We start from the raw sequence: 20,837 nt of genomic DNA, 5'->3' as shown, positions 1-20,837 counted from the left end.
ACTTGAGAAAAGGAAGCCCAAACTACATTTGAATTTAAAGCAAGTATTAAAATTAAAAACCCAAAAGGAGAAAGATTACATTTAGTCAGCTGTTACAAAAAATACTCCGTGCTCCATCGCCTCCCTGTAATTGCTCTAATAGGAGGCTCGGTGTGGTAGACTGTGCTCCCATCTATCGGTGTGTCTAAAGCAAGTTCAGGTGTGTTTATTTTTTCCTGAACAGAGAGAGGGGGCATCAAGGTGTGGCTCATTTGCATAACCACAGCGGTTCTGCCTTCAGAAGCTTACCAGGAGTCCTTCCCTGCCAATACCGAAAACACCCAAAGCCAAGAAACACACTTGTCAGCAAGGGGATGAATCAGCATGTATTTAAATCAAAGGCAGCCCTGAAAGACTACATTAGTTCTGTTCCTGGGACCTGTCAAGCCACAGAAGAGATTAAACATCTGACCCTCTTCATCCCCAACATTGTTCCACAAGAGACATTTCTGTCACTATTCCTGCCACTTGGCTTTCAAAGATGCCACAAAGCCTAGGGCGACCTCTGCTACATTTCAGTGTTGTTTATTGATTTCTGACCCAGTGCTTAATAGTTTTCCCAGTCCCCCTGAATGGCTTTTGTAAGCAATGGGGTTTGTACATCTCACCGATCAATACCTTTTATATTTACAATAAAATTGAAACTGCTTCTGCTGGGGGCGCAGCCCAGCATTTGTCATCCTTCAGCGAGGGAAAACTATGTCATTATCTGAATTAAAACATTTATTTCTGATTAAGAGAGTGTCCTATCTCATTAATTTTTCCCTTTCCAATAGAATGGGAATAGAACCCTATTGATTTTTGCACTTTTACACATCTCCACTGCTGGGAAGATAATTGAGAAGTTAGCCAGAATAAATGAAGTTTCAAGTCTAGTGGGCCAGCCAATACCTTCCAAATTCAAGGTGTTTTTATGAAGCTGGATTTTAATTTGTTGGCAAGCTGAAGCAGTGGGACTTATTCGGCTGAGTAAATTGGATTAAGAGTGGAATGGGCTCGAAGCATGTCCTGGGAATGCTGAGTGCCCGGTTCCCCCTGGACAGCAGAGCCTTGCTTCGGATTTATGCTAAGACAGCTTCCAAATTGCCCTCGTCGAACTCCAGCTCTCTTCAGGAAGTGTGGATCACTGACCCAAAAGCCTATTAACTCGTGTTTCCCTTCCTCTGCCCACTGCCTTAAAAACAACCAAGATCTAATCAGAGGTTGAACTAGACCTTCAGATTGCCGCCACCAATTGATTACACTTTATTAGAATAATGGGACTAAATCCAAGCTTCATTAAAAGGAATTCCCTCTGCTTGGAACCCTTTATTCTGAAGACCTTTCAATTACAAGCCCTTATGGTGCACACAGGGAATACTGCTCACTTGGATATTTTTCTCATTAGGAATTAACAGTCATTTGTTCTTATTTCCATATGCAAAGCCCAAGCCCTGTCTGCTCCCGGAAAGGACTGAAAATACACTGCCTCTAGGGTTAGGAGGACGCAGGGGCTACAGATAAATTAAACCAGAGCCATCTTTGTTAATGTCTTAATTCGTTACCTTCCCTGTGATTTATTTGTCACGGGCCCATTACTTTCAACATTCACATTCACTTCTATGTATCTTTAGTCCCTGGAGGAAAAACAGGTTTCATCCTTCCATTAAAGGAGAATGGGGACCAGGTTAGCACCGAAGCTCCTCCAGGTGATAGCTGAAGATTCTTTGAGGGAAAAAAATGTACTTAATGCCTTCCCTGGTGACCTGAAAATAGAGATCTGCAGAGGGAAGAGCTCATCCAGAAAAGAGGCTGAGAACTTTAGTTCATGTTTAGGCCTCCGTTTGAGGAAAATGGGAAGATCAGATCTGCCCTTTGAAGTAAAAGGAAATATTGAAAATTAAGGAAATTTATAGAGAAAAGACTTGGGAGTTTGATTGATGTGAAATGACAGTCCAAGTTTGGGAGGTGTGCTTCTTGGGGTGTGTGTGTGTGTATGTGTGTGTGTGTGTGTGTGTGTGTGTGTGTACATTTCTGCAGCTATAAAAGGAAAAGAAATAGTCAAGGAAGCACTTCAAGAAAGCCTAGTTACAAAAAAACAAAACAACAAAAAAAAAATCAACACAGCAGATTAAAAATGCTGTGGAAGTGAAGAACTTAATTTCCGACTGCATTTTAATGCATGGTCCAAAGTACCAAAGTATGCAAAGGTTGAATACATTCATCACAAACGGTTCTGTTTTCTCTCTTTACACCAATGAGGAATTACAGGATTACCAATGACCTTCCTCCCAATGAAGCTCTGTAATTATGGTCATTTATTATACAACCGAGATGAATGGATAGGATTTACATAGAATAAAAATATTATTTAACAGCTGCGTTATTGATGTGTGAAGTGTAATTTTAATTTATTTAAATGCTATAAATATATTGGTAATGTATTCTTTTCAAATTAACCTCCTGAACCACAACTGGGAAAACTTCAATTAATATTGTACTAAAATCTATTTTTTCATGTTGTGCGGTACTGTGTATGGCTAAAAATATGCATTGTTATGATGCCTCTGCATACTTTGCCAGTGTTTTACTTTTCTCCTTGATTCATTATTTAAATTTGAAATTGAATTTCAATTGGAATCATTTAGAAATATGTATATCTTCCCCTTAAATAAAGGCTCCCTATTAAACTTTAAAATTGTTTTTACAATAAATTACAAATGCAATGATTTCAGGAAAAATTCCATTTGTGTTCATTGGACATATTACAATATTTTTTAAATATCTGTGTATTTCCATTGGAATAATAAAATCGGGGGAAATATTTAAGCCAACAGCTCTATCTCATTTACTTAGCACATTAGCATAATCTCAATAAGCCTGCAAAGAAACCCCTGGCTATACATTATGTTGAATCACTTGGTACCAAGAACATATTGTATGTCCATATGCAGAGATAGACTTATATATTTTACTTCTGGGTTTATCTCTTTTGTATTCTGTCCATTTGCCCCTGGCTGTCATTATTCCATGCTCATCGACAGAAGAGTTATAGTTTGCAAAAACCTATCAGGTAGGCTGGACACTAGATAATTGAGGTGGTGATCAGCCCCAGCAAAAGACAATTGATAGTGATAGTGTCAGAGGCTGCACCTAACAAGATCCGTACCCTCTGTCTCCTTTAGCCTTTCTCTGGAATGGACCGAATATGGAATAACATGGACATGTCTGATGTGCATCGGAGACGGGATGGCGGTGCACAATACTCCCTGGAAGTGCAATAAGATGGGGTGTCTTTTGACATTGAGGCCAGTTATGAAATAGAAGTGTGAACTATTAAGAGATGATCTTGACCTTCAATACATTTTTATCAAAGTCAAAAAATATTTGACACTACTGAACGGCCTACCACAGGCACAAAAGGGGAAATGACTGATAGTGGAAATTTGTACTATGTTCCTCAAAATCTAAGAATTTGGAATATATGCATTTCTAAACTTATAACAGCTCACGGTGATTAACACAAGTTGGATGGTAAGCACGCTCTGAAATGTTTGAAAATGGGATGTTTAACCAATCCTAATAAAAACTTCTTAAATTAAAAATCAAAGTCTAAATTACATTTTTTAATGATGATTTTGAGTTGTTTTATGATAACACAATTTAACATAAACTTTTCATGACAGGATTTTCAAATGCACTCTCAGTTGTATTAACTGCCAGGACTCCACAGGAGCATAGGATTTTATGATCTATAGGAAAGCCTGTCAATGCAGTTTTTTTTTTTCCCTGCAGACTCTGAGGTGCCTACTAGATTTTGGAGGTAGCTAACCTAGCCTCTCAGGTTGTTTTCCTCATACCTGTTCACCTGTTCCTACTTTTTTTTTTTTAAGTTGAGGGACCATCAGAATTCTTACGCCCACTACCATCCCATGACTTTTTAGGTCTAAATACTGCACATCATAACCCTAATTGCAATGACCAAAAACTAATGTAGCCCACTGACAATGAACTTGAGCCAGAAAGGATGAAGAAAGCCCTAGTTTTGCATGGCTATTAAACACCCTATAGTCTATATAAAAATATGCCAAGTTGAGGCTTAATAGTAATAAAATAGTATGGGTATTGCCCTCAATCCTGGCTGAATGAGCAATGCCCCCTGCTTGGGTAATTGACAAACTACATACTGTAACACACTCCAGAATAGCCCTGCTTTTTCATTATGTTGAACAATAGGTTAACCAGATAACTCTGCACTTGCAAGATGACTTTCCACTGACTTCAAACCATCTTCTTTTCTTCGCAAGCTATTGCTCCCTGTGATATTTCCACATTCTTCTCCCCAACACTGCACTTTCAAAGCCAGTTAGAAACTAGCTCCGTGGTGCTCGGATTCTGCTGTTTTACCTTTCCCTGGGGTCAGCTGCCTCTGGGAGGGAACCAGTATAGATCAACAGGAAAGATACACTGCCTGATTCTTGGCACACAGAGAAACCTGTGAGTGCACACAGCTCTGCTGGGATTGACGCTGTTTGAATCCAGATTCTGTCTGCAATTAGTAAATAATTCTCCTTTCTGAAGACTTAGTCTTTTTAGACAAATTACAAGCAGAACACATATCTTTAAAGACTTGGGCATGCCATTTCCTTTTTTAAAATGCTTATAGGCTGGAAGACATTGTCCAGTAGACCAAGGCATTTGGAATCCAGGCAAGAATTTCCACCGACTCTTTTCTGCCTTCCTGTCGTCATGAATCAGCGTGGCTCACAGTCCCTTAAACAGAGCTCTGAGGCTCCCTGCCACTCCTCCTGCGCAGTTGGGGGGGTGAGGTCTGCTCACTTAATACTAGCTATCGATTGATTTATAACAAAGTGATAGATACAACGATTGTCATTGGAATTTACACTGAATTATAGCGACATGGTTTTCTGTTCCACAAGCCACTCCCCATATGTACCATAACTCAACGCCTAAATGACAATAATACTATCTATGAAATTTATATTCATGATTATAAATTAATTCTTTTTTTGGCTGGACCACCAGCAGCATGGACTTGTAATTTCCAAACAGCATTTATGGCATTAACTTGGGAATACTATCCATCAAGTCTGATGACAAATGTGGAAGATGATGGTTTTGCCGGCCGCTGGCGCAAGTTGCATTGGGTTCAGAGGAAAGGGAATGCTAGTGAGTGGGGGCAGTGGCCAGTTTCCTCTGCAGCGCCTCACCAATAGTCACAACGACAAACTGCAGAAACAAAGTTCTGCTTCCAAAAGTCACATCACCAGTGACATTTTGCAGAAATAATCTTGGCTATGGTAATAATAATAATAATAGTTGCTATTTGTAGAGATTCCACCATAAGCTAAGCACTCAGTATTCATTATCTCAAAGCCTGTTTATATTCAGTGAGGTGCATATGACTGTACCCAATTTACAGATCAAAAATAAAAGGATCAAAGGGTTGCCAGATCCTAGAACAAGCAATTTGCACCCACATCTGTCTAACTTCAAGAGCTAGGAAGAGACAGGCTTTTAAGGCCAGCTTTTCAAGTATTGCACAGAGCAACCTTCACCAGCACCACCAGCAAAAAAGCATTTTGATTTTTGAGGAAATATGATCTCTCTAAATAACTGGGAGTAGTTGAACCTCAAAATACCATCTTCATTAGAAGAGCTTAGATCCGAGTCAGACCAACCTGGGTTTGAATCCTGACTGGAGTGTGATTGTCAGGCCTGTGAGAAATGGGGAGGGGGCATAACTTGTAAGCATCAGGTTTAAATGCTAGTTTTAATGATACAGAAGTAGGTTGGCACTAATTTACATGACCAAAATAACAGCCCCTCTCGTCAGGTGGACTCCTCTGCAAAATTTGGCCCTGGCGAACATTCTGGTTTTCCACGCCTTGGTTTTTTTGCCTTCAGAATTTGGAGGGTCCTGTAGCGGGTGGATCAGGCAGGGAGGGGAAAGCCAAGGGAGTTGCAGAGCGCTCCAGTGCCTTTTCCTGAACTGGGCAGCTCTGGTTTCTTACCTGGAACAGGAGCTCTTTCCTGTGGACCATCCAACAGCCCCCGCTTCGTCTTCCCTTCCCCCCGCTAACACACACAAACCGGGTCCACTGCTTGACAAGTCTTTTTCTAACCATAAAGTTTAATACCACTGGATTATGAAGTGAAAGACTGAAAAATAAGGCACAGAGCCAGGCCAGGGACACTGTGTTGGGAAGAGCAGGGTTGAAGAAACCTAACAGAGTTAAGGATCCTGGGCAGGGATGACATAGCCCTCCTTCCTTCAGGGACAGATGAGCCCAGGGCTCCCTTCTCCCTCCCCTCATGCCCAGCACAGTCTGCAAGGTTACCAGCTTTGGTCAGGGAGCCCCTCTTCAAACCGTGGTCCCTCACTGTGCAGCCCCGGTGTGGTTCCTGTCACCGTCACCCTACCCCTGCGTGGGGTCCTTTACTCCTGTGATTACACAGGAGCACACTGCGACTCAGAGACAAACGCTGCTGCGCGCTGCAGGTTTCCCAGCTGCGACTCAGAGACAAACGCTGCTGCGCGCTGCAGGTTTCCCAGCTGAAGGAAATTCACACTGGGGCGATTTGATTTCACCGCCTTGTTCTTTCTTTACTGCCCCTATCTAGTGGCTCCAGGCCCAGCTACAATAGCTACTGTTTGCTGAACTACAGAATACAAGATGGAATTGCTGAGCACATGTGGGCTCTGGAATCAGGGGCCTGGGTTCAAATCCTCGTTTCATTGTTTACTAGCTGTATGCACTTAGGTAATCTGTCCCCACCTAAACTTCCTTCCTTGTCTGTAAAATGGGAATGAAATGTGCTTATCTCATAGAGTTGTTGTAAAAATTAAATATACACATAAATATTTGTAAAGCATTTAGAACAAACCTGGAACATAGTGGTCAATAGACATAGGTAAAGCCAGGACGTTTTGCGGCCTAGGGGCTTTTAGTAATACCATTTCTCTCCTCTGGAATCCTTCCACCCTCCTCCCCACCCACCCTTCCTTCAGGATCAGCCTTTATTCCGACTCCTCAAAATCGCCCTCCTGCCCTCCTGACCTCAGACGCCAGGTCCCTTCGATCCACTTCTCTCACACCACAGTGCGCACTGATCCTCACTGGCCTTCCGCCGGGCCCTTTGTCCTCCTATTTCTATTGTATTTTCTTGCACATTTATATATTTTCCCATTTACATATAATGTATATTATGTACAACCGTGTCCATAATAAGTGAGACTATGCAACATTCTACACGATGAGGCTTCGAGATGTCAAACCATGTATAATAACCTCACTTCCATCCGCACACTTCATCAGGTCCCCAGGTGTACTTGCTTCCCTTTCCCACACCTCCTACCCCAGCAGGAGTTCCCAGCAAATGAGGTGGACTTGGAGCCCAGCTTCTATCCACAGAGTCAGATCAAACGTGAGGCCCATCGCTCCCGCTTCCCTCTTGGTTTTGGAATGCCTCGTTTCATTCTTTTCTAGAATTGTTTAGTTCTTCGTTCAAGAAGCCCCGTGGCAGCGTCACGTGGCAGTGCAGAGGGGTCGCGCCCTGGCTCTCCTTTCCTCCACTGCTTCCTTCCCAGCACTTGCCCCAGGTCCTACCTATGTGTTTCTGTGTTTTCTCTGCTGCTGGTGTTGGTGGCCACAGGGCCATGTGTGCTCTCATCACCTCTGGTCCCCTCCTGCCTCCCCGATTCCTCCCCCAGGAGGTAGCCTGTCTCCGGGTTCCCACCACCCCAAAGGCTGGCGCTCTTCAGCCTGGGAGTGGCCGTTCTCTTCTCACTGGCAGGTCCGGGAGGCACAGCCTCCAGTCCTCCGCAGCCACTACCCCGTAAGGCTCCGGTGCAGGGCCACCTCTTCACGGAGAGGTTTCTTCCTCCATCTGAGCCAGCACACACGCAGCTGTGGAAAACATGGCGGTGGGCGTGAGAACCCATGAGGACCCCTGCCCAGAGGGAGGAGGATGCTTACTTTGATAGCTTGTGATCCTGTCCAGGGACCTCAGGGACAGGCACTGAGGCCTGCTAGTCCTCTCTCCTGGGCCCTTTGCTCAGAGGAGATTAGGCCTTGCAGGCCGGTCTATTGACTCTGTCCCCTGTGGCCCTGGGCTCCTCAGGTCCCCCTCCGGCTCTCAGAGAATTCATATGAAAAAGCAGCAGAGACTGGGCTGGATGAGGCTGCGAGGTGAAAAGAGCCATCTACAACACAAAGTCTCCCGGGAGCGGGGCGGAGGGCGAAACCCGAGAAGCGCTAATCCTCCTTTGGCTCAGGGAGATGGCTCTTTCTCAAGTCTGTGCTCTGGACCAGGACATCCCGTTAGTGGTGTGACATAGGACTCCAGTTGTCCTGGGAAGGCTTCATGCCCCATGGGCCTTGCTGTGGGGTGACGCAGTCTGTTGATCAAGGATCTGACCCAGAGAGATACTAGAGGACAATTGTCTAAATGGGCTCCCTCTGTGCCCGAGGCCTCTCTTCAGAGAGCAGAGGTAAGAGCCTACTCTGAGTTAAGCCCTCCGTGTTAGACACGCTGCTGGGCCATTTGCATACACCCTTTCTTTTTTTCCAATTTTAATTGACACATTAATTATAACATGTGTATGGGGTATATTACAATATTTCAACACACACAAACAATGTACTGTGATCAATTTAGGCTAATTTGGCATTTCCATCACCTCAAACATCCTTTCTTTGTGGTGAGAACATCCAGTCTTCTAGCTATTTTGAAATATAGAGTAAGTTATGTTAAGAATTTAATAGTTATCCTACCTAGCCATAGAACAGGAGCCCTTATTCCTCGTGTTCAACTGTATTTGTGTTTTCCTGTGTTGGGGATTGAGCGTGCTAGGCAAGTGCTCTGCTGCTGAGCTACACCCAGCCTCAACTGTAGCCTCATGTTTACTTACATGCTATCTTGTCCTTACAACTGAGGCTCATACCTGGTAAACAGAAGGGGCAGAATTCAAATTCAGATCCCTCAGGCTGACATACCCTACCCATCATGTGACACCTTTCCCTTTCCCTGAGAAGGAGGGGGAAGGATGGTGGTCCTCACAGGGGACCATCTTTGACAGAAGGCGGACCTGGCTCCCCTGGCACAGGCGCTCACGCCGCTCTGCCCATTCCTGCACTCTGCTCTGATGGGAAGGAAGTGGGGTTTGGTGCAGAGGAGTCCAGCGTTCACCTTCTGTCCCCACCAGTGAAATGGGCAATCCTGGGCAAACCTGTTGTCAATGGTAAAATCAGGATAATTATGCCTCTTCAACGTTATGTCATGGAACTAATTTTGAATGCACAAACCATGCTCCCTGGAAGCCCAGGACAGAGTATCTCAAGCTTCCAAATGCTTAAACCTCACTTTTTAGGGCCTTGTCAAAATGCAGATTCGCAGGCTTCAGATCAAAGATGTGAATCAAAGGGTCAATATGATGCCAGGAAGCCTGGGTTTCACCCAACCAACCCAGATGACTCCATATGCCCTGGCCTAGGCAGGGTGAGCAGCCACAGGGTGGGCATTGGTGAGTGGGGAGGATCTGGAGGCCTCCCCAACCCAGCTTCATCCAGAACCCCTCTGTTTGTATCTCTTTTGTACAATGGGGTTTCACATAAGATTTCATTTGAGAGAGAAATACATGATTTTAAACATTAAAATTAAAATATCACAGTGCACTGAAAATGCTATGGATAAGTTACAGGTGCTCCCCAGATGAGAGCGATTTTAGTAAAACCTTGGCCATCTGAAACCCTCTGGGAATGAATCATTCTGGAGAGCCTAATTTTCCCGATAGCATTAAAACTTTTTATTAAATGTTAATCGTTTTTGTGGGGAATATATTACAATCTTCCCTGCCTTTTAAAAGAGAGAATAAGGAACATAATTAAACTGTTGTTTAAAAACTCAGAACCACCCATTAGACACTGTGTGGCTACCCCAAAGGAGGTGAGGCCAGCCCAAAGGTTAATTCTGCTGAACTTGCCATGGAAAGCAGGTCACTGGGTTCCACTCAGTTCCGCTTCAGCCACCATCCATGCAACATGGAGTAAAGAATAATGTGGTAAAAACCCAGGGACCAGAGAATCAGGAGGTGAGCTTCAGACTCCAATCTGCCAACCAAGAGCCACAGACCTCAGAGAAAGTCCCTCCACCTGGGCCTCACTCTCTGTGTCCTCCAGGTAAGAGGTTGGACCCAGCAATCTCCAAGGCTGGTTCCAGAGGTAGGGGTTGTCTTCAGGGGCCAGGCAGGTGGTCCTGTGGGAAAAAAGGACACCAACTTCTGTCCCAGGAGACAGCCACCGCTACGTGCCCAAAGACCAGGGACATGAGAATGAGAGCCTATTGCTATCAGGTCTTCCACATTGTCAAGAAAAGTTGAAAAATTGGATTTTTTTTTCTGTGAAATTTCTGGATTTCTTAAATGTTGGCATCTGCAATGGGGCAGGGAGAGGCAAGCTCCTGTATTTTCTCTCCCTCTCTCCTTCTGGGAAGCCTCAGAGACAAGCACGTGAAACAGCACATTTCTCACTTCCTTGGAACTGGGGTTATAGATGCATATTAGGATGCATGAGGATGCAAAATCAGGCTTGAAAGGAAGTGAAGCCAAGGCCATCTTCCAAATTCTCCTCCGGAGCCCAGCTATAAGCAAGTGTGGGAGACCAGGTTGGATAAAATTCTATTAAAAGACAGGGACTATCAGGTGCCAGGGTGGCCAGGCCTTAGGTGGCTGATTGGCAGGAGAAAAAGAGGCAGAGGGCCACGGACCCCCACTGGCTTTTTCTCTTCAAAGTTCTCCCTCCCCTCCTCCACTTTGTTCCTGGGGGACCCTTGGCTGTTCACTGACCCGAGAAGAATCAAGCATTCCAATCTGGATGCGATTCTCCAGACTTCACTATTCTGTTTCCCAAAGGAGGGCAGACGTTGCTATCCGTCAGGCAGGGTCCTGGCAGGCCTGTTGGCATGCAGAGCCCCAGGCGGCTTCCCACCATCCCTTTCAGCGTGTTCCAAAGTGAGCAGCTGGGGGCTTCTTACCAGGGGTTCAGGTTTCCAACTCAGTTACCCTTGAACTGTCCAAACTGGAATTTGTCCGCCTGAGTGGTATGCGGGTAGGGAGGACATAGGAACATTTGAGTGGACAAGCATCATGGCCACCTTTTACATATAATAACAGCTGTCCTTACCAAGGAATTGCTATGTTCCAGACATTATATCTAAGCTTCAGTACCATACTGAGGAGCAGACATTACTGTTCCCATTTTACAGATGAGGTAACTGAGGCTGGAAGAGCTTAATGACTTTCCTGGGATCCCACAGACAGAAATGACAGAGCCAATATTCAAATGCAAACTCTCTGTTCATCATCCTTGAAGCAGGGTGGGGGTTACTCTGGAACACAGAGCAGATTCTTTTAAAGTCATCTAGACACCTGGGCAAGGCTGCCTATGGGTTAGGCAATGTGATCCTGCCTCCTAGTGGTCAAGCCTGTGGCTCAGCACCTCACGTGCTGGGTCATGAGCCCTCTCCACTCTCCTGCTGCTGCAGGGGCCCTGGCAGCTGATTATTTCAAGAAGTGGGCTTGGCCACCGTGGGACACTGAGGCCTGGGAGCAAGTGGAAGCAGCTGGCTCCCATTCTCAGGCCCTCTCACCTCTCACCCAGGGAGTGGCAGCAACAGCCTGGGGCCCTCAGCCCTTCTCAGTCCTGGGCAGATAGAACATAATGCTCATTGACTCCCCTCCCCTGTGCTGGGCACCTGCTAAACTTTTTGCATCTGTTGCCTTAATTCCCACTCCCCCGCCTTCTCCCCAGGTGGTGATTAACCACTACCTCTTGTTATTCAGTCCTCCAGATCTTGGCATGAGAAATCATTCCAACTTACACTTGGGAAAGTGGCACTGGGGACAGTTATTCTTATCTAAATAGTTCAGTTACTTTGCAATATTTCCTTTAATGATAATTATGGATATAGGTATAGACATAGTCTCTTCAAACCCAGCAAGCTTTTTCCAACTCACCACGATTTCAATTATTTATTTAAATGCATAAACAGATATTAATACACAACACAAATTGATGCCACAGAGACCTCCCTCCAGTGGCTGGAGCTCTGGAGTTCCAGATACTTGACACCCTTCTTCCAAGAGCTGTGGATTCCACACTCTGTCATGCCAATTAGCTAAACAAAAGGTTTATCTCTCCCCCTCTTGAAAATGCACATTTCCCTGTACTGAGCATGTGTGTTATTAGATGATGTGGGTCTCAGTGGGAGCTCTTCCAGCCCCTGGTGACTTTGAGTGGCAGCGACATTCTCTGCTGGGAGTGAGGAATCCCTGTATGGCTGGGCCACCTGCTACCGTTGCTTCCGCAATAATCTCAGCCACACAGGAGTCCTGATTAAAAAAATAAAAGTATTAATTCTAGTGACTCCACAGTAAGCCATTAATTTGCATATTCCTTCCCACCCCTAACTTGTATGTAGTTTAGACCTAGAAAATAAGTTATTTTGTGATATTTTTTGACCTTTCATGTAAGAACATCTCTTATTCACTTAAAATGCATTTTGGGGTCTGGGGTTGTGGCTCAGTGGTAGAGCACTTTAGAATAGGTGAGGCACTGGGTTTGATCCTTAGCACCACATAAATATAAATAAATAAAATAAAGGTATTGTGTCCATCAACAACTAAATATATGTGTGTGTGTGTGTGTGTATATATGTGTATATATATATATATATAATTTTTTTTAATGCATTTTTCTCTTCCAAACCTAGCTAACCTCTACCCAGCTGTGGGATTCTGCCTCCTTTGTGCAGGGTTCCCTGCACACCCTACACCCTCCCCTCCTGCCTTGTGGGGCACGGGCACTTATTGAGAAAAACCAAACAATGTAATTAAGGTGGAAGTATATAAAATTCAAGAAGAATCAATAAAACTTGATGTAAGTAACTTCTGATTTTAGGAGAAGCTATGGTTCATAGGGATGAGGATGAAAACCTTAAAGCCATTTAAATGTTTTATTGTACTAAATGAATAGTTCCAGTTTCCTTTCTAAAAATTAGCATTCTGATAACACTATCAAGAACCATATTGAAAAATGTTATATGCCCAAGGGACCACAAATAAATACATGCTTAAATGAAACTAAAGAAATTTAATTAAGTGTATGAACAGTTATACTAAATGATTTCTCCAGGAAGCCAAAGGGAAATTATACCTAACAAGTAGCTACAGAATAAGGTCTGTTGTTGAGAGGTTATTAACCTAATCACATAATCAGATTTCACCACCAGCCACAGCCATCTGATTTTCCCATGTCAAAATAAAGCCATTGTTAGCCCTTCTTAATGGAATCAGAATGGAGACGTAGGGGCTGGCTGGTTTTAAAACAATATCTTTCTTTAAAAATAAGGCTTACAATTTTTTCTTCTTTTCCTAACTTGAAAAAACAGATCTAAAACTATTCAGCTTAAAAAAAAAACAAAAAACAAAAAACAAAAAACAAAAAAAAAACAGATAAAATTGGAAATGAAATTCATGGATGATCCTCTTCACAAAAGTCATTGACAAAGGAAGAAATAAACAAATTGGTTTTGCTCTCAAAATTTGGTGAAGCAAATTTGTTCCAAGGCTGAGGTATTCCTTGCCAGTTTTAAACCCAAGGTGCATTTTTATAGCCAAGAACTAAAGCCCTGAAACACAGCAATCCACAGAATAATGGAAATGCTGACACAACCTTCATTTCTGCAGCAGAAATGGTGCCACTATAATTTATGGAGAACACATTTTGGTTTTGTCAGGTTTTTAAACATAGACTGTTATAAATTTGAAGGAGGACTGTCTTGTTAAAGCTTCAAATGGCATGTGTTAGTATTGGTTATGCATCATGTCCTCTATTTGGAATGGCATTTGTATTTGGAATGGCATTGTAATGACAGTTTATCCCAATGGGAAAAGAGGACACTGAATCCTGCTTTGTTTTCAAAACAATATTCACTGATCAAAAGCATCATGGTCAGTGTCAACCTGACCAAAACCATCTAGAAGAGTCCGGCAAAGGTGTCCATGCTGACTCCCTTCCTCCTTTCTTCCCTGATGCATTCTTATTAGAAAGGAATGTACTGAGGATGTTCAGTGTCATGTTCTGTCCTGGGCAATGGAGATAAAATGCTGATTATGATGCAGTCTCTGCCTTCTGGGCTTTGATATTTTTTAGAAAGATTTTTTTAAAGCTATATGTATGTGTGTGTAGACATTTTATACACCTTCCAAACCACAGATCTTTAGCCAAAGTGGAGAGAACTCTCAATGATCACTCACACTGGAGCGAAGAACCCAGCAGCAGGTGATGAGCTCCTACTTCCCCACTGTCATGGGGGCTGGTGGGTAGGTGGGTGAGGATTATAAAAGTTAATGCCATGGGTCTGGGTGGGGAACATGATTCCATTCTCTGGAACTCTGGAATCAACCTTTTCAGGGGGAGGATTAGTTGGGAATCCCAAGCACCAATCTGTCTCTCACCCTTGGTGCCTTTGCCTTACTTATGATACCTGTTGTAGGTGGTAGTAACTTTTGTGATTTGTGGAAAGGAGTTATTTGTGATGTTCCTCCTTGTTATGGGCTTTTTAAAAAAGGTGATTATTACAAAAGTAACAGATAGAAATTGTGATACGCCCAGAGATAATGAGTGCAGACTTCTCTGTACTCAGTCACTCCTTAAGTCACGTCCTTGAGGTCTCAGGACTTGAACTCTGTGAAATGGGGATAAGCTCAGTGTATCTGTATCACAAGTTGAGATATCAAAGGTCTCCATGAGGACCAATAGAGAGCAAGACCCAAAGTCAGTCGGTCATTTAGAGGGAAAGGAGAAGAGAAAGTACAAGATCATAGCAAAAAAGTCGCCCTTGAATATGGCATGAACTGCAAAGCATCTTCCAGTCAGGCCACGTGCTGCAATGAAAAACAAAGTTTATAAAGATCTTCATAAGAGCTGACATCTGTGGCTCACTTACTGGACTGCACACCCTTTATTTCATTTGAGTACCACAGCAGTTTCATGTTATAGAGAAAACTGAGCCTGAAGTGTCTGGCAATTTGCAAAGTGGGGTGACCATAAGTTCTGGGATGGTGTGACTTCATGCCTGATGTCTCGGGCTGATTATTAATAGGACCCCCTTTCACTCTCCCATGAGGTCCCATTTCAGTGGTAAGTTAGGTGGTTGTGCAGAATCACATAGCTGGACGGAAGCAGAATCAGGATTTGGTCTCCCACAGCCTGACTCAAAGTCCACCTCCGTATATTTGTTCCAAAATTTCATAGGAAAAAAAAGAAGAGAGCGAAATTAACTGTGTATATTATCCTAATTGTTTTTTAAGCATTCTGTGCATTTAAAAAAAAAAAAAAAAAAAAAAAAGTCTGAAAGGGAATGCACGAGCAATTTCGTATAGATGGAGGTAATGTAATAAATTTTTTAAATAGTTCTTCCTATTTGATGTTTTCTAGATTTTCTTCAATTAGAATGCATGACTTTTATCATGAAAATAATATTTTTTTTTAATGCAGGCATAAAAATGGATCTCAAGTAGCATTTAACAGCACTTGATATTTTACACACTGGTTTCCGCACATGGCTCCATTCAGCTACCCGCAGAGAGGTGAAGTCCGTGGTAGGTCAGTGGCTGAATTCCTTTATTTTATCTTCACAAAGTCATACCCTGATGTGCACAAGAGGGCAGAGAGAGCTTCCATCCTTGTCTCAAGGCGTCACTCGTATCACGATATTCCAGTGACTCCACCTAATTTACCTAAAACAGGATATGCATGTCTTATTCAACTCTGTTTCCTAATTTCCTGCAAGGAACCCAGAATATAGTAGCTCTTCAGTTAATGCTTGTTGAAAGAAAAAAGGAAGGCAGGAAGAGAGGGAGGGGGGAAAGGAAGAAAGGAAGGAAGGAGACTCAATCAGACACTAAGAATTAATTGATCAGACCCCTGCTAAGTTCCTACTGCATGCGGGTCACCAGGGGAAATGCAAATGAAGTATAAGAAATCCAGTCCTGTCCACAAAAGTATTTTAATGAATTGACTTAAAGACAATAAATAAGATCCACTTTTAAGTAAGAAAAAATGTAAAGAAAAACAATTGCCCCCCAGGGTGTGTACTTGATGACAAATCATAAGGGAAAGGTGGCAATTACAAGGAAATACATGTTAATTTATTGCAAGTTCATGAGGGTGACTTCTCTTTTGCTCTGTAGCATTGCTAAATTAAACTAAGGTTCAGTTGGTAAAGTTTGCACCAAATAAAAATCCTAATGAAAAATCTCAGTGAACTGAAAATCCCCTTTAAACAGGAGCTCCAATGTCAACGTTACAATCTCACTTACATATTCAACAGCCGTCTCTCTTCATTACGAATAATAAACTAGCATCTCTTAAATATACAGGTATTCAGTTATATGTGCATAAATTAACTGCAACTCAAGTAAAGAAGAAAAATCTATTTAAATCTGCATTAATTTTTTATTGGCTTTTCCACTTGTCATAAACAGTTTGTAACCAGATATATATCATCATACTAAACATCATGTAAAACCTCTCACTCAATAATCCAATTGATATCCAGGTAATATATCCAGGGGCAACAGTTCTCAAATGGGCCATTTTATAACCTAGGCAAAGGTTAATCATCCTTAGCTTCCTAAGTGGGATCTTACCCGAACTCCCGCTGCTCACTGGTGACTTTCAAACAGCATCCTGTTTTATGGTTAGTTAATTATTCTTTACTAACATTAATGTATTCCAGAACTGGAACCATCAAACAATATGCTGAAAGAGATGTCTATTATCTTTTATTGTCATTGAACTTCTTTTTCACACTTAAAAATTTTTTGTTTAGAGCATCCCTTTTGAATGCTTAAATTCTCTGTCCTTTACTAAGTCTTTATGTATCTGTGGCTTCCTCTGAATTTCCAAATGAATGGAAATATATAACCTCCTACATGCATGGAAATCTACAGAATAAATTAGGAAATTAAATTCAAAAGGAAATAGGATTGAAAAAATAAAAATAAAATAAACTTAAAAGTCAAAAAAATGAATATGAACCTAGAGTGAACTTAGGACTCCACATACCCTTCAGGAACTCCTGCACATTTATGAAAGTCAAACTACAAATTTGGCTCTGAACTCTCCAGCAACAAATACAATCAGGGAAATAGAATCCATTCATTCATTCACTTACATATCAAATATTTATTTCACATATTAGATGAAAGGCATTTTGTTAGATATTGATTACACAGTATGGGATAAAAATGACTCAGATTTTCCCCTTGGAGAACTTACCATCCAGCTCCACAGACAAATTTTAACAGTTAGACATATAGTTATAAATTATGAAAATTCCATAAAGGAAAAGAATAGCATTCTAAGAGAACAAATATTAGGAAAGATCAAGATCAAACTTTAGATGGGAAAAAGTGAAATTGAACCCGAGACCTCCCTGAGTTCGTTCTAATTTCCGGTTCCCCCTTCTTTCTTAACAAAGCGCCCATCTTTAATGAGGCACATTACTGCCCCAATACAACATTGCACCTTCCAGCTCCCCTGGAAGCTGGAGATACCCACACGACTACATTCTGGCCAATTTAATGTGGATCACACTATGTGGCTATGGACAGACAGCAGCCTGAGCTGGGAGAAGCATCCTTTGTGCTCCAGTTCCCTTCTGTGAAGGCTTGTCAGGGCTCAAGCTCCAACATCACTGGGACTATGAAGTGGGATTCGAGGTGAAAGGCATGCTGAGGGGGGCAGAGTGGAAAGACAGGCATCCCGAGGGCACTCTAGAGACAACACATGAATCCTACACCCCCAGCAGAAAGGAGAGACAAATGTCTCTCCTGTTTAGTCCCTTGTTCTTTGAGTTTCATTGTTGCATGTAGCTGAAAAATCCAGTTGCTTCTCTAGCAAAGAGACACGGGGTTGAGAAGGGAGGGTGCCAGTCATAAGCCATCAAGTTGGGAAGAGCTTGTGTTACTTCAGGGACTGAAAGTTCAGTGAGGATGAAGCCTAACTAGTGAGGGAGACGGTACAGGATGAGCTGAAGAGATAGGCAAGGGCAGGTTGCTCACTCATCCTGGGTGAAGAGTTAATTTTAAGTGCTGCAAGATGTGATTAATTGTTAAGTCAGTGGCTTCCAAACATTTTTTTGTGGGCCACTGCTGTGGTCTGGATATGCTTTTTTTTTTTTTTTTTTTTCCCTGAGTTAATGTGTTTTAATTTTAAAGGTTTGAGGCTGATCACTTAGGGGAAAAAACTAGCAAGCAATCAAACAAAAATTATGACCATGATTTCAAGACATGGGATCTACTCCACCCCTAAATTTAGTACATAAATTCAGATACCTATATTATTTATGATAGGAAGTTATATTGAATCATCTGAAAAAAATTTTACTGCACAGATTGGTATAGCATATCAATTCACGAGTCTAACCTTAGAAATTAATCTGTAGGTAAAAAAGAAAACTCAAAACTGCAGAATAAACAAAGGATCTCTTCAAAAATTAATACTGTAACTTTCCTTCATAAAAGACGGTTTGGCAAGTCCACAGATAATCATTATAGTCTTTGACATATAAACCAACGTAAGGCCCAGAGCCTACCACAGGTCAAACCTCAATATGGCAAATTGGAGTCTGTCCAAATTTTTTGTTGAATTGAAAATATGTGAAATAAATTGGACCATCAGCCAGGCTTGAACATATCTGTCATACAGGATTTTGTAACAGGATTTGACACACACTGTTAAGTGTTTGCTTAGTCCTCCTAGATATTCATGGTGCACTGAAAGGGATATTCAGTCTTCTGGCAGATCCCTTTCCTTCTGAAGAGAAGTTTAAAGTTTGCCCCAGAGCTTCAAGTCATAAGACAGTCTGGGTTGGTCACTGCCTTTGTATATAATCACCTTTCAAAGCATGGGGTAATACAAGGATAATGTTCATTTATCTGGTAACTCCGGTTATAAGAAACACTCAGATAGGGTTTAACTTCTACTGGTATTGCTAGGGACATCCCAACACCAGTTTGTACGTGCCCAAGGCCCTGAACACTAGTTTGGAAGCCAGTGGGACATGTCTGTAGTGTGTAAGATGAGGTGTGTGTGGTAGATACGATCTGCTGACAGCTTGGTTGTTCCGATACAGGATGGCGATACTGCAGTGAGGTCTGCTGAGTCTGAGGGAGATACTGAGGTTGTTGAAAATGAACCGGCCGTGAGGGCTGGGAGGCTGTCTGGAACACACCTAGTTGTGCTGACTGAGGGCCTGCCTGTCCTCTCTGTTTGTTTGCTTCTTTTACATCATTATCATGAGCAATCAACAGTCGTTCGATACACTGCACTAAGAAATCCCAGGAGTAAGCAGTAAGACGATGTAGTCTTGTAGGCCACGTTGGAGAAAGACGAAGTATAATCCTCGAAGAAGCCACACATGCAGCAGCTACTAAAGAAGGTGCATAATTTAGAAAGGCATAATCTTGCAGAGATACTTCCAGGAAGTAATCTGCATATTTGGCCATGTAGAGTTTTGTTTTTTCCAAGCAAATCATTGGCCAGCCATCATGAAGATCTGTTTCATGTACTGCTTCAGACAGATAATACTCAATAAAATGGGCAGCTGTTGGAAGGCAGAGGTTCCACTGAAAGGTTTCTAATAATAATAGTTCCATATGTAGCAAATTTTGTTTTGTTAACACTAGATTCATATTAGTCATACAACCCAGGCTGTTGAGCTGCTCCAGCTTAGGCACACTATCTTCTTTTTCTTCAAATTTACTTGCTAGAAGCAGACAGGAAAGCGCAACTAGATGTAGCTGCTGGATAGAGATGTCATAACGATCCATAAACAAGTCCAGCAAATAGACAGCAAGATGTCGGGCAGAAGGGCAGAGTGTGAAGCGATTGCTCACAATGGCAATCAAGTCAGCAAAATACCTTCTGAGACTTAGTTGAGGGGACTGGCCTTTGTAGGAGGGCAACTTCAGCTCCTTGTACCGAAGCGCTTGGTGAATATCAGCAGCCAGTTGTCCTCGCCACCACTGCCCCTCCAGCTCCATGGGACCCCGCGGCGCGCCTAGCCAGACGCGGCAACTTGTCCGGAACCGCGGCCTTCACAGCCCCAGCCCCGCCGGCGTGCGGGGGACGCCGCCCCGCTCATGCTGCGGACAGTCGGCAGCGATGCGTCGGCCTCAGCTCGGGCCCAGCCTGGATATGCTTTGAGTGTATCTGCCATGGGTACATATCCTGAAATTTAATCCCCATTGGGAGAGATTAAGAGGGTGGAAACTTAATCTAATTCTAGTGTTTGAGGGTTGGACCTTTGGGAGGTGATTAGGTTTAGATAAGGTCATCAGGGTAGAGCCTCTATGGTTGAATTATCTTTATAAGAAGAGGAAGGAGACTAGAAAAGACACGCACGTGCATTCACCATATGATGTCCTGGGTCACCTTGGAATTCTGCCAGCAAGATGGCCATCACCAGAACCATGAAGCAAAACAAACCTCTTTTCTGCTTAAGTATGCAGCCTCAGGTATTTCCTTATAGTATTGGAAAAGAGACTAAAATAGATTCAGTGTATAAGGTAAACCAGGCACTTAAGAGCACTGAGTACTGAGACTAGACAGAAATTTCTCCTGGGGGGTCTTCCAGGAGAGAAGTTTGTAATGGCTTATTGTTATGGGGCGCAACTTAAGAACAGACCGATCACCACGGAGAAGTCCGAATTTGAGAGTCTTTATTAA

The 20,837-nt window shown here is 42.8% G+C and overlaps 1 protein-coding gene across 1 annotated transcript; it reads right to left on the bottom strand.

Annotated features, from left to right (window-relative positions):
- Positions 1 to 18,300: 18,300 nt before the first annotated feature.
- LOC306661292 (cyclin-J-like) lies at positions 18,301 to 20,294 on the bottom strand. The gene has a single exon (XM_079140169.1). The coding sequence runs from the start codon at positions 20,150 to 20,152 to the stop codon at positions 19,001 to 19,003; it is 1,152 nt and encodes a 383-aa protein (XP_078996295.1). The 5' UTR covers positions 20,153 to 20,294; the 3' UTR covers positions 18,301 to 19,000.
- Between the last annotated feature and the right edge of the window lie 543 nt (positions 20,295 to 20,837).

This window comes from Sciurus vulgaris, assembly GCF_902686455.1.
Source record: "Sciurus vulgaris genome assembly, chromosome: 1".
Classification (NCBI taxonomy): domain Eukaryota; kingdom Metazoa; phylum Chordata; class Mammalia; order Rodentia; family Sciuridae; genus Sciurus; species Sciurus vulgaris.
The sequence above is the reverse complement of the archived record's forward strand: the minus strand, read 5'-3'. Positions and strand labels throughout refer to the sequence as shown.

What these genes read in the sequence shown, in the direction of transcription:
- LOC306661292 (XM_079140169.1), bottom strand. Translation starts at nt 20,152, where the DNA reads ATGGAGCTGGAGGGGCAGTGGTGGCGAGGACAACTGGCTGCTGATATT.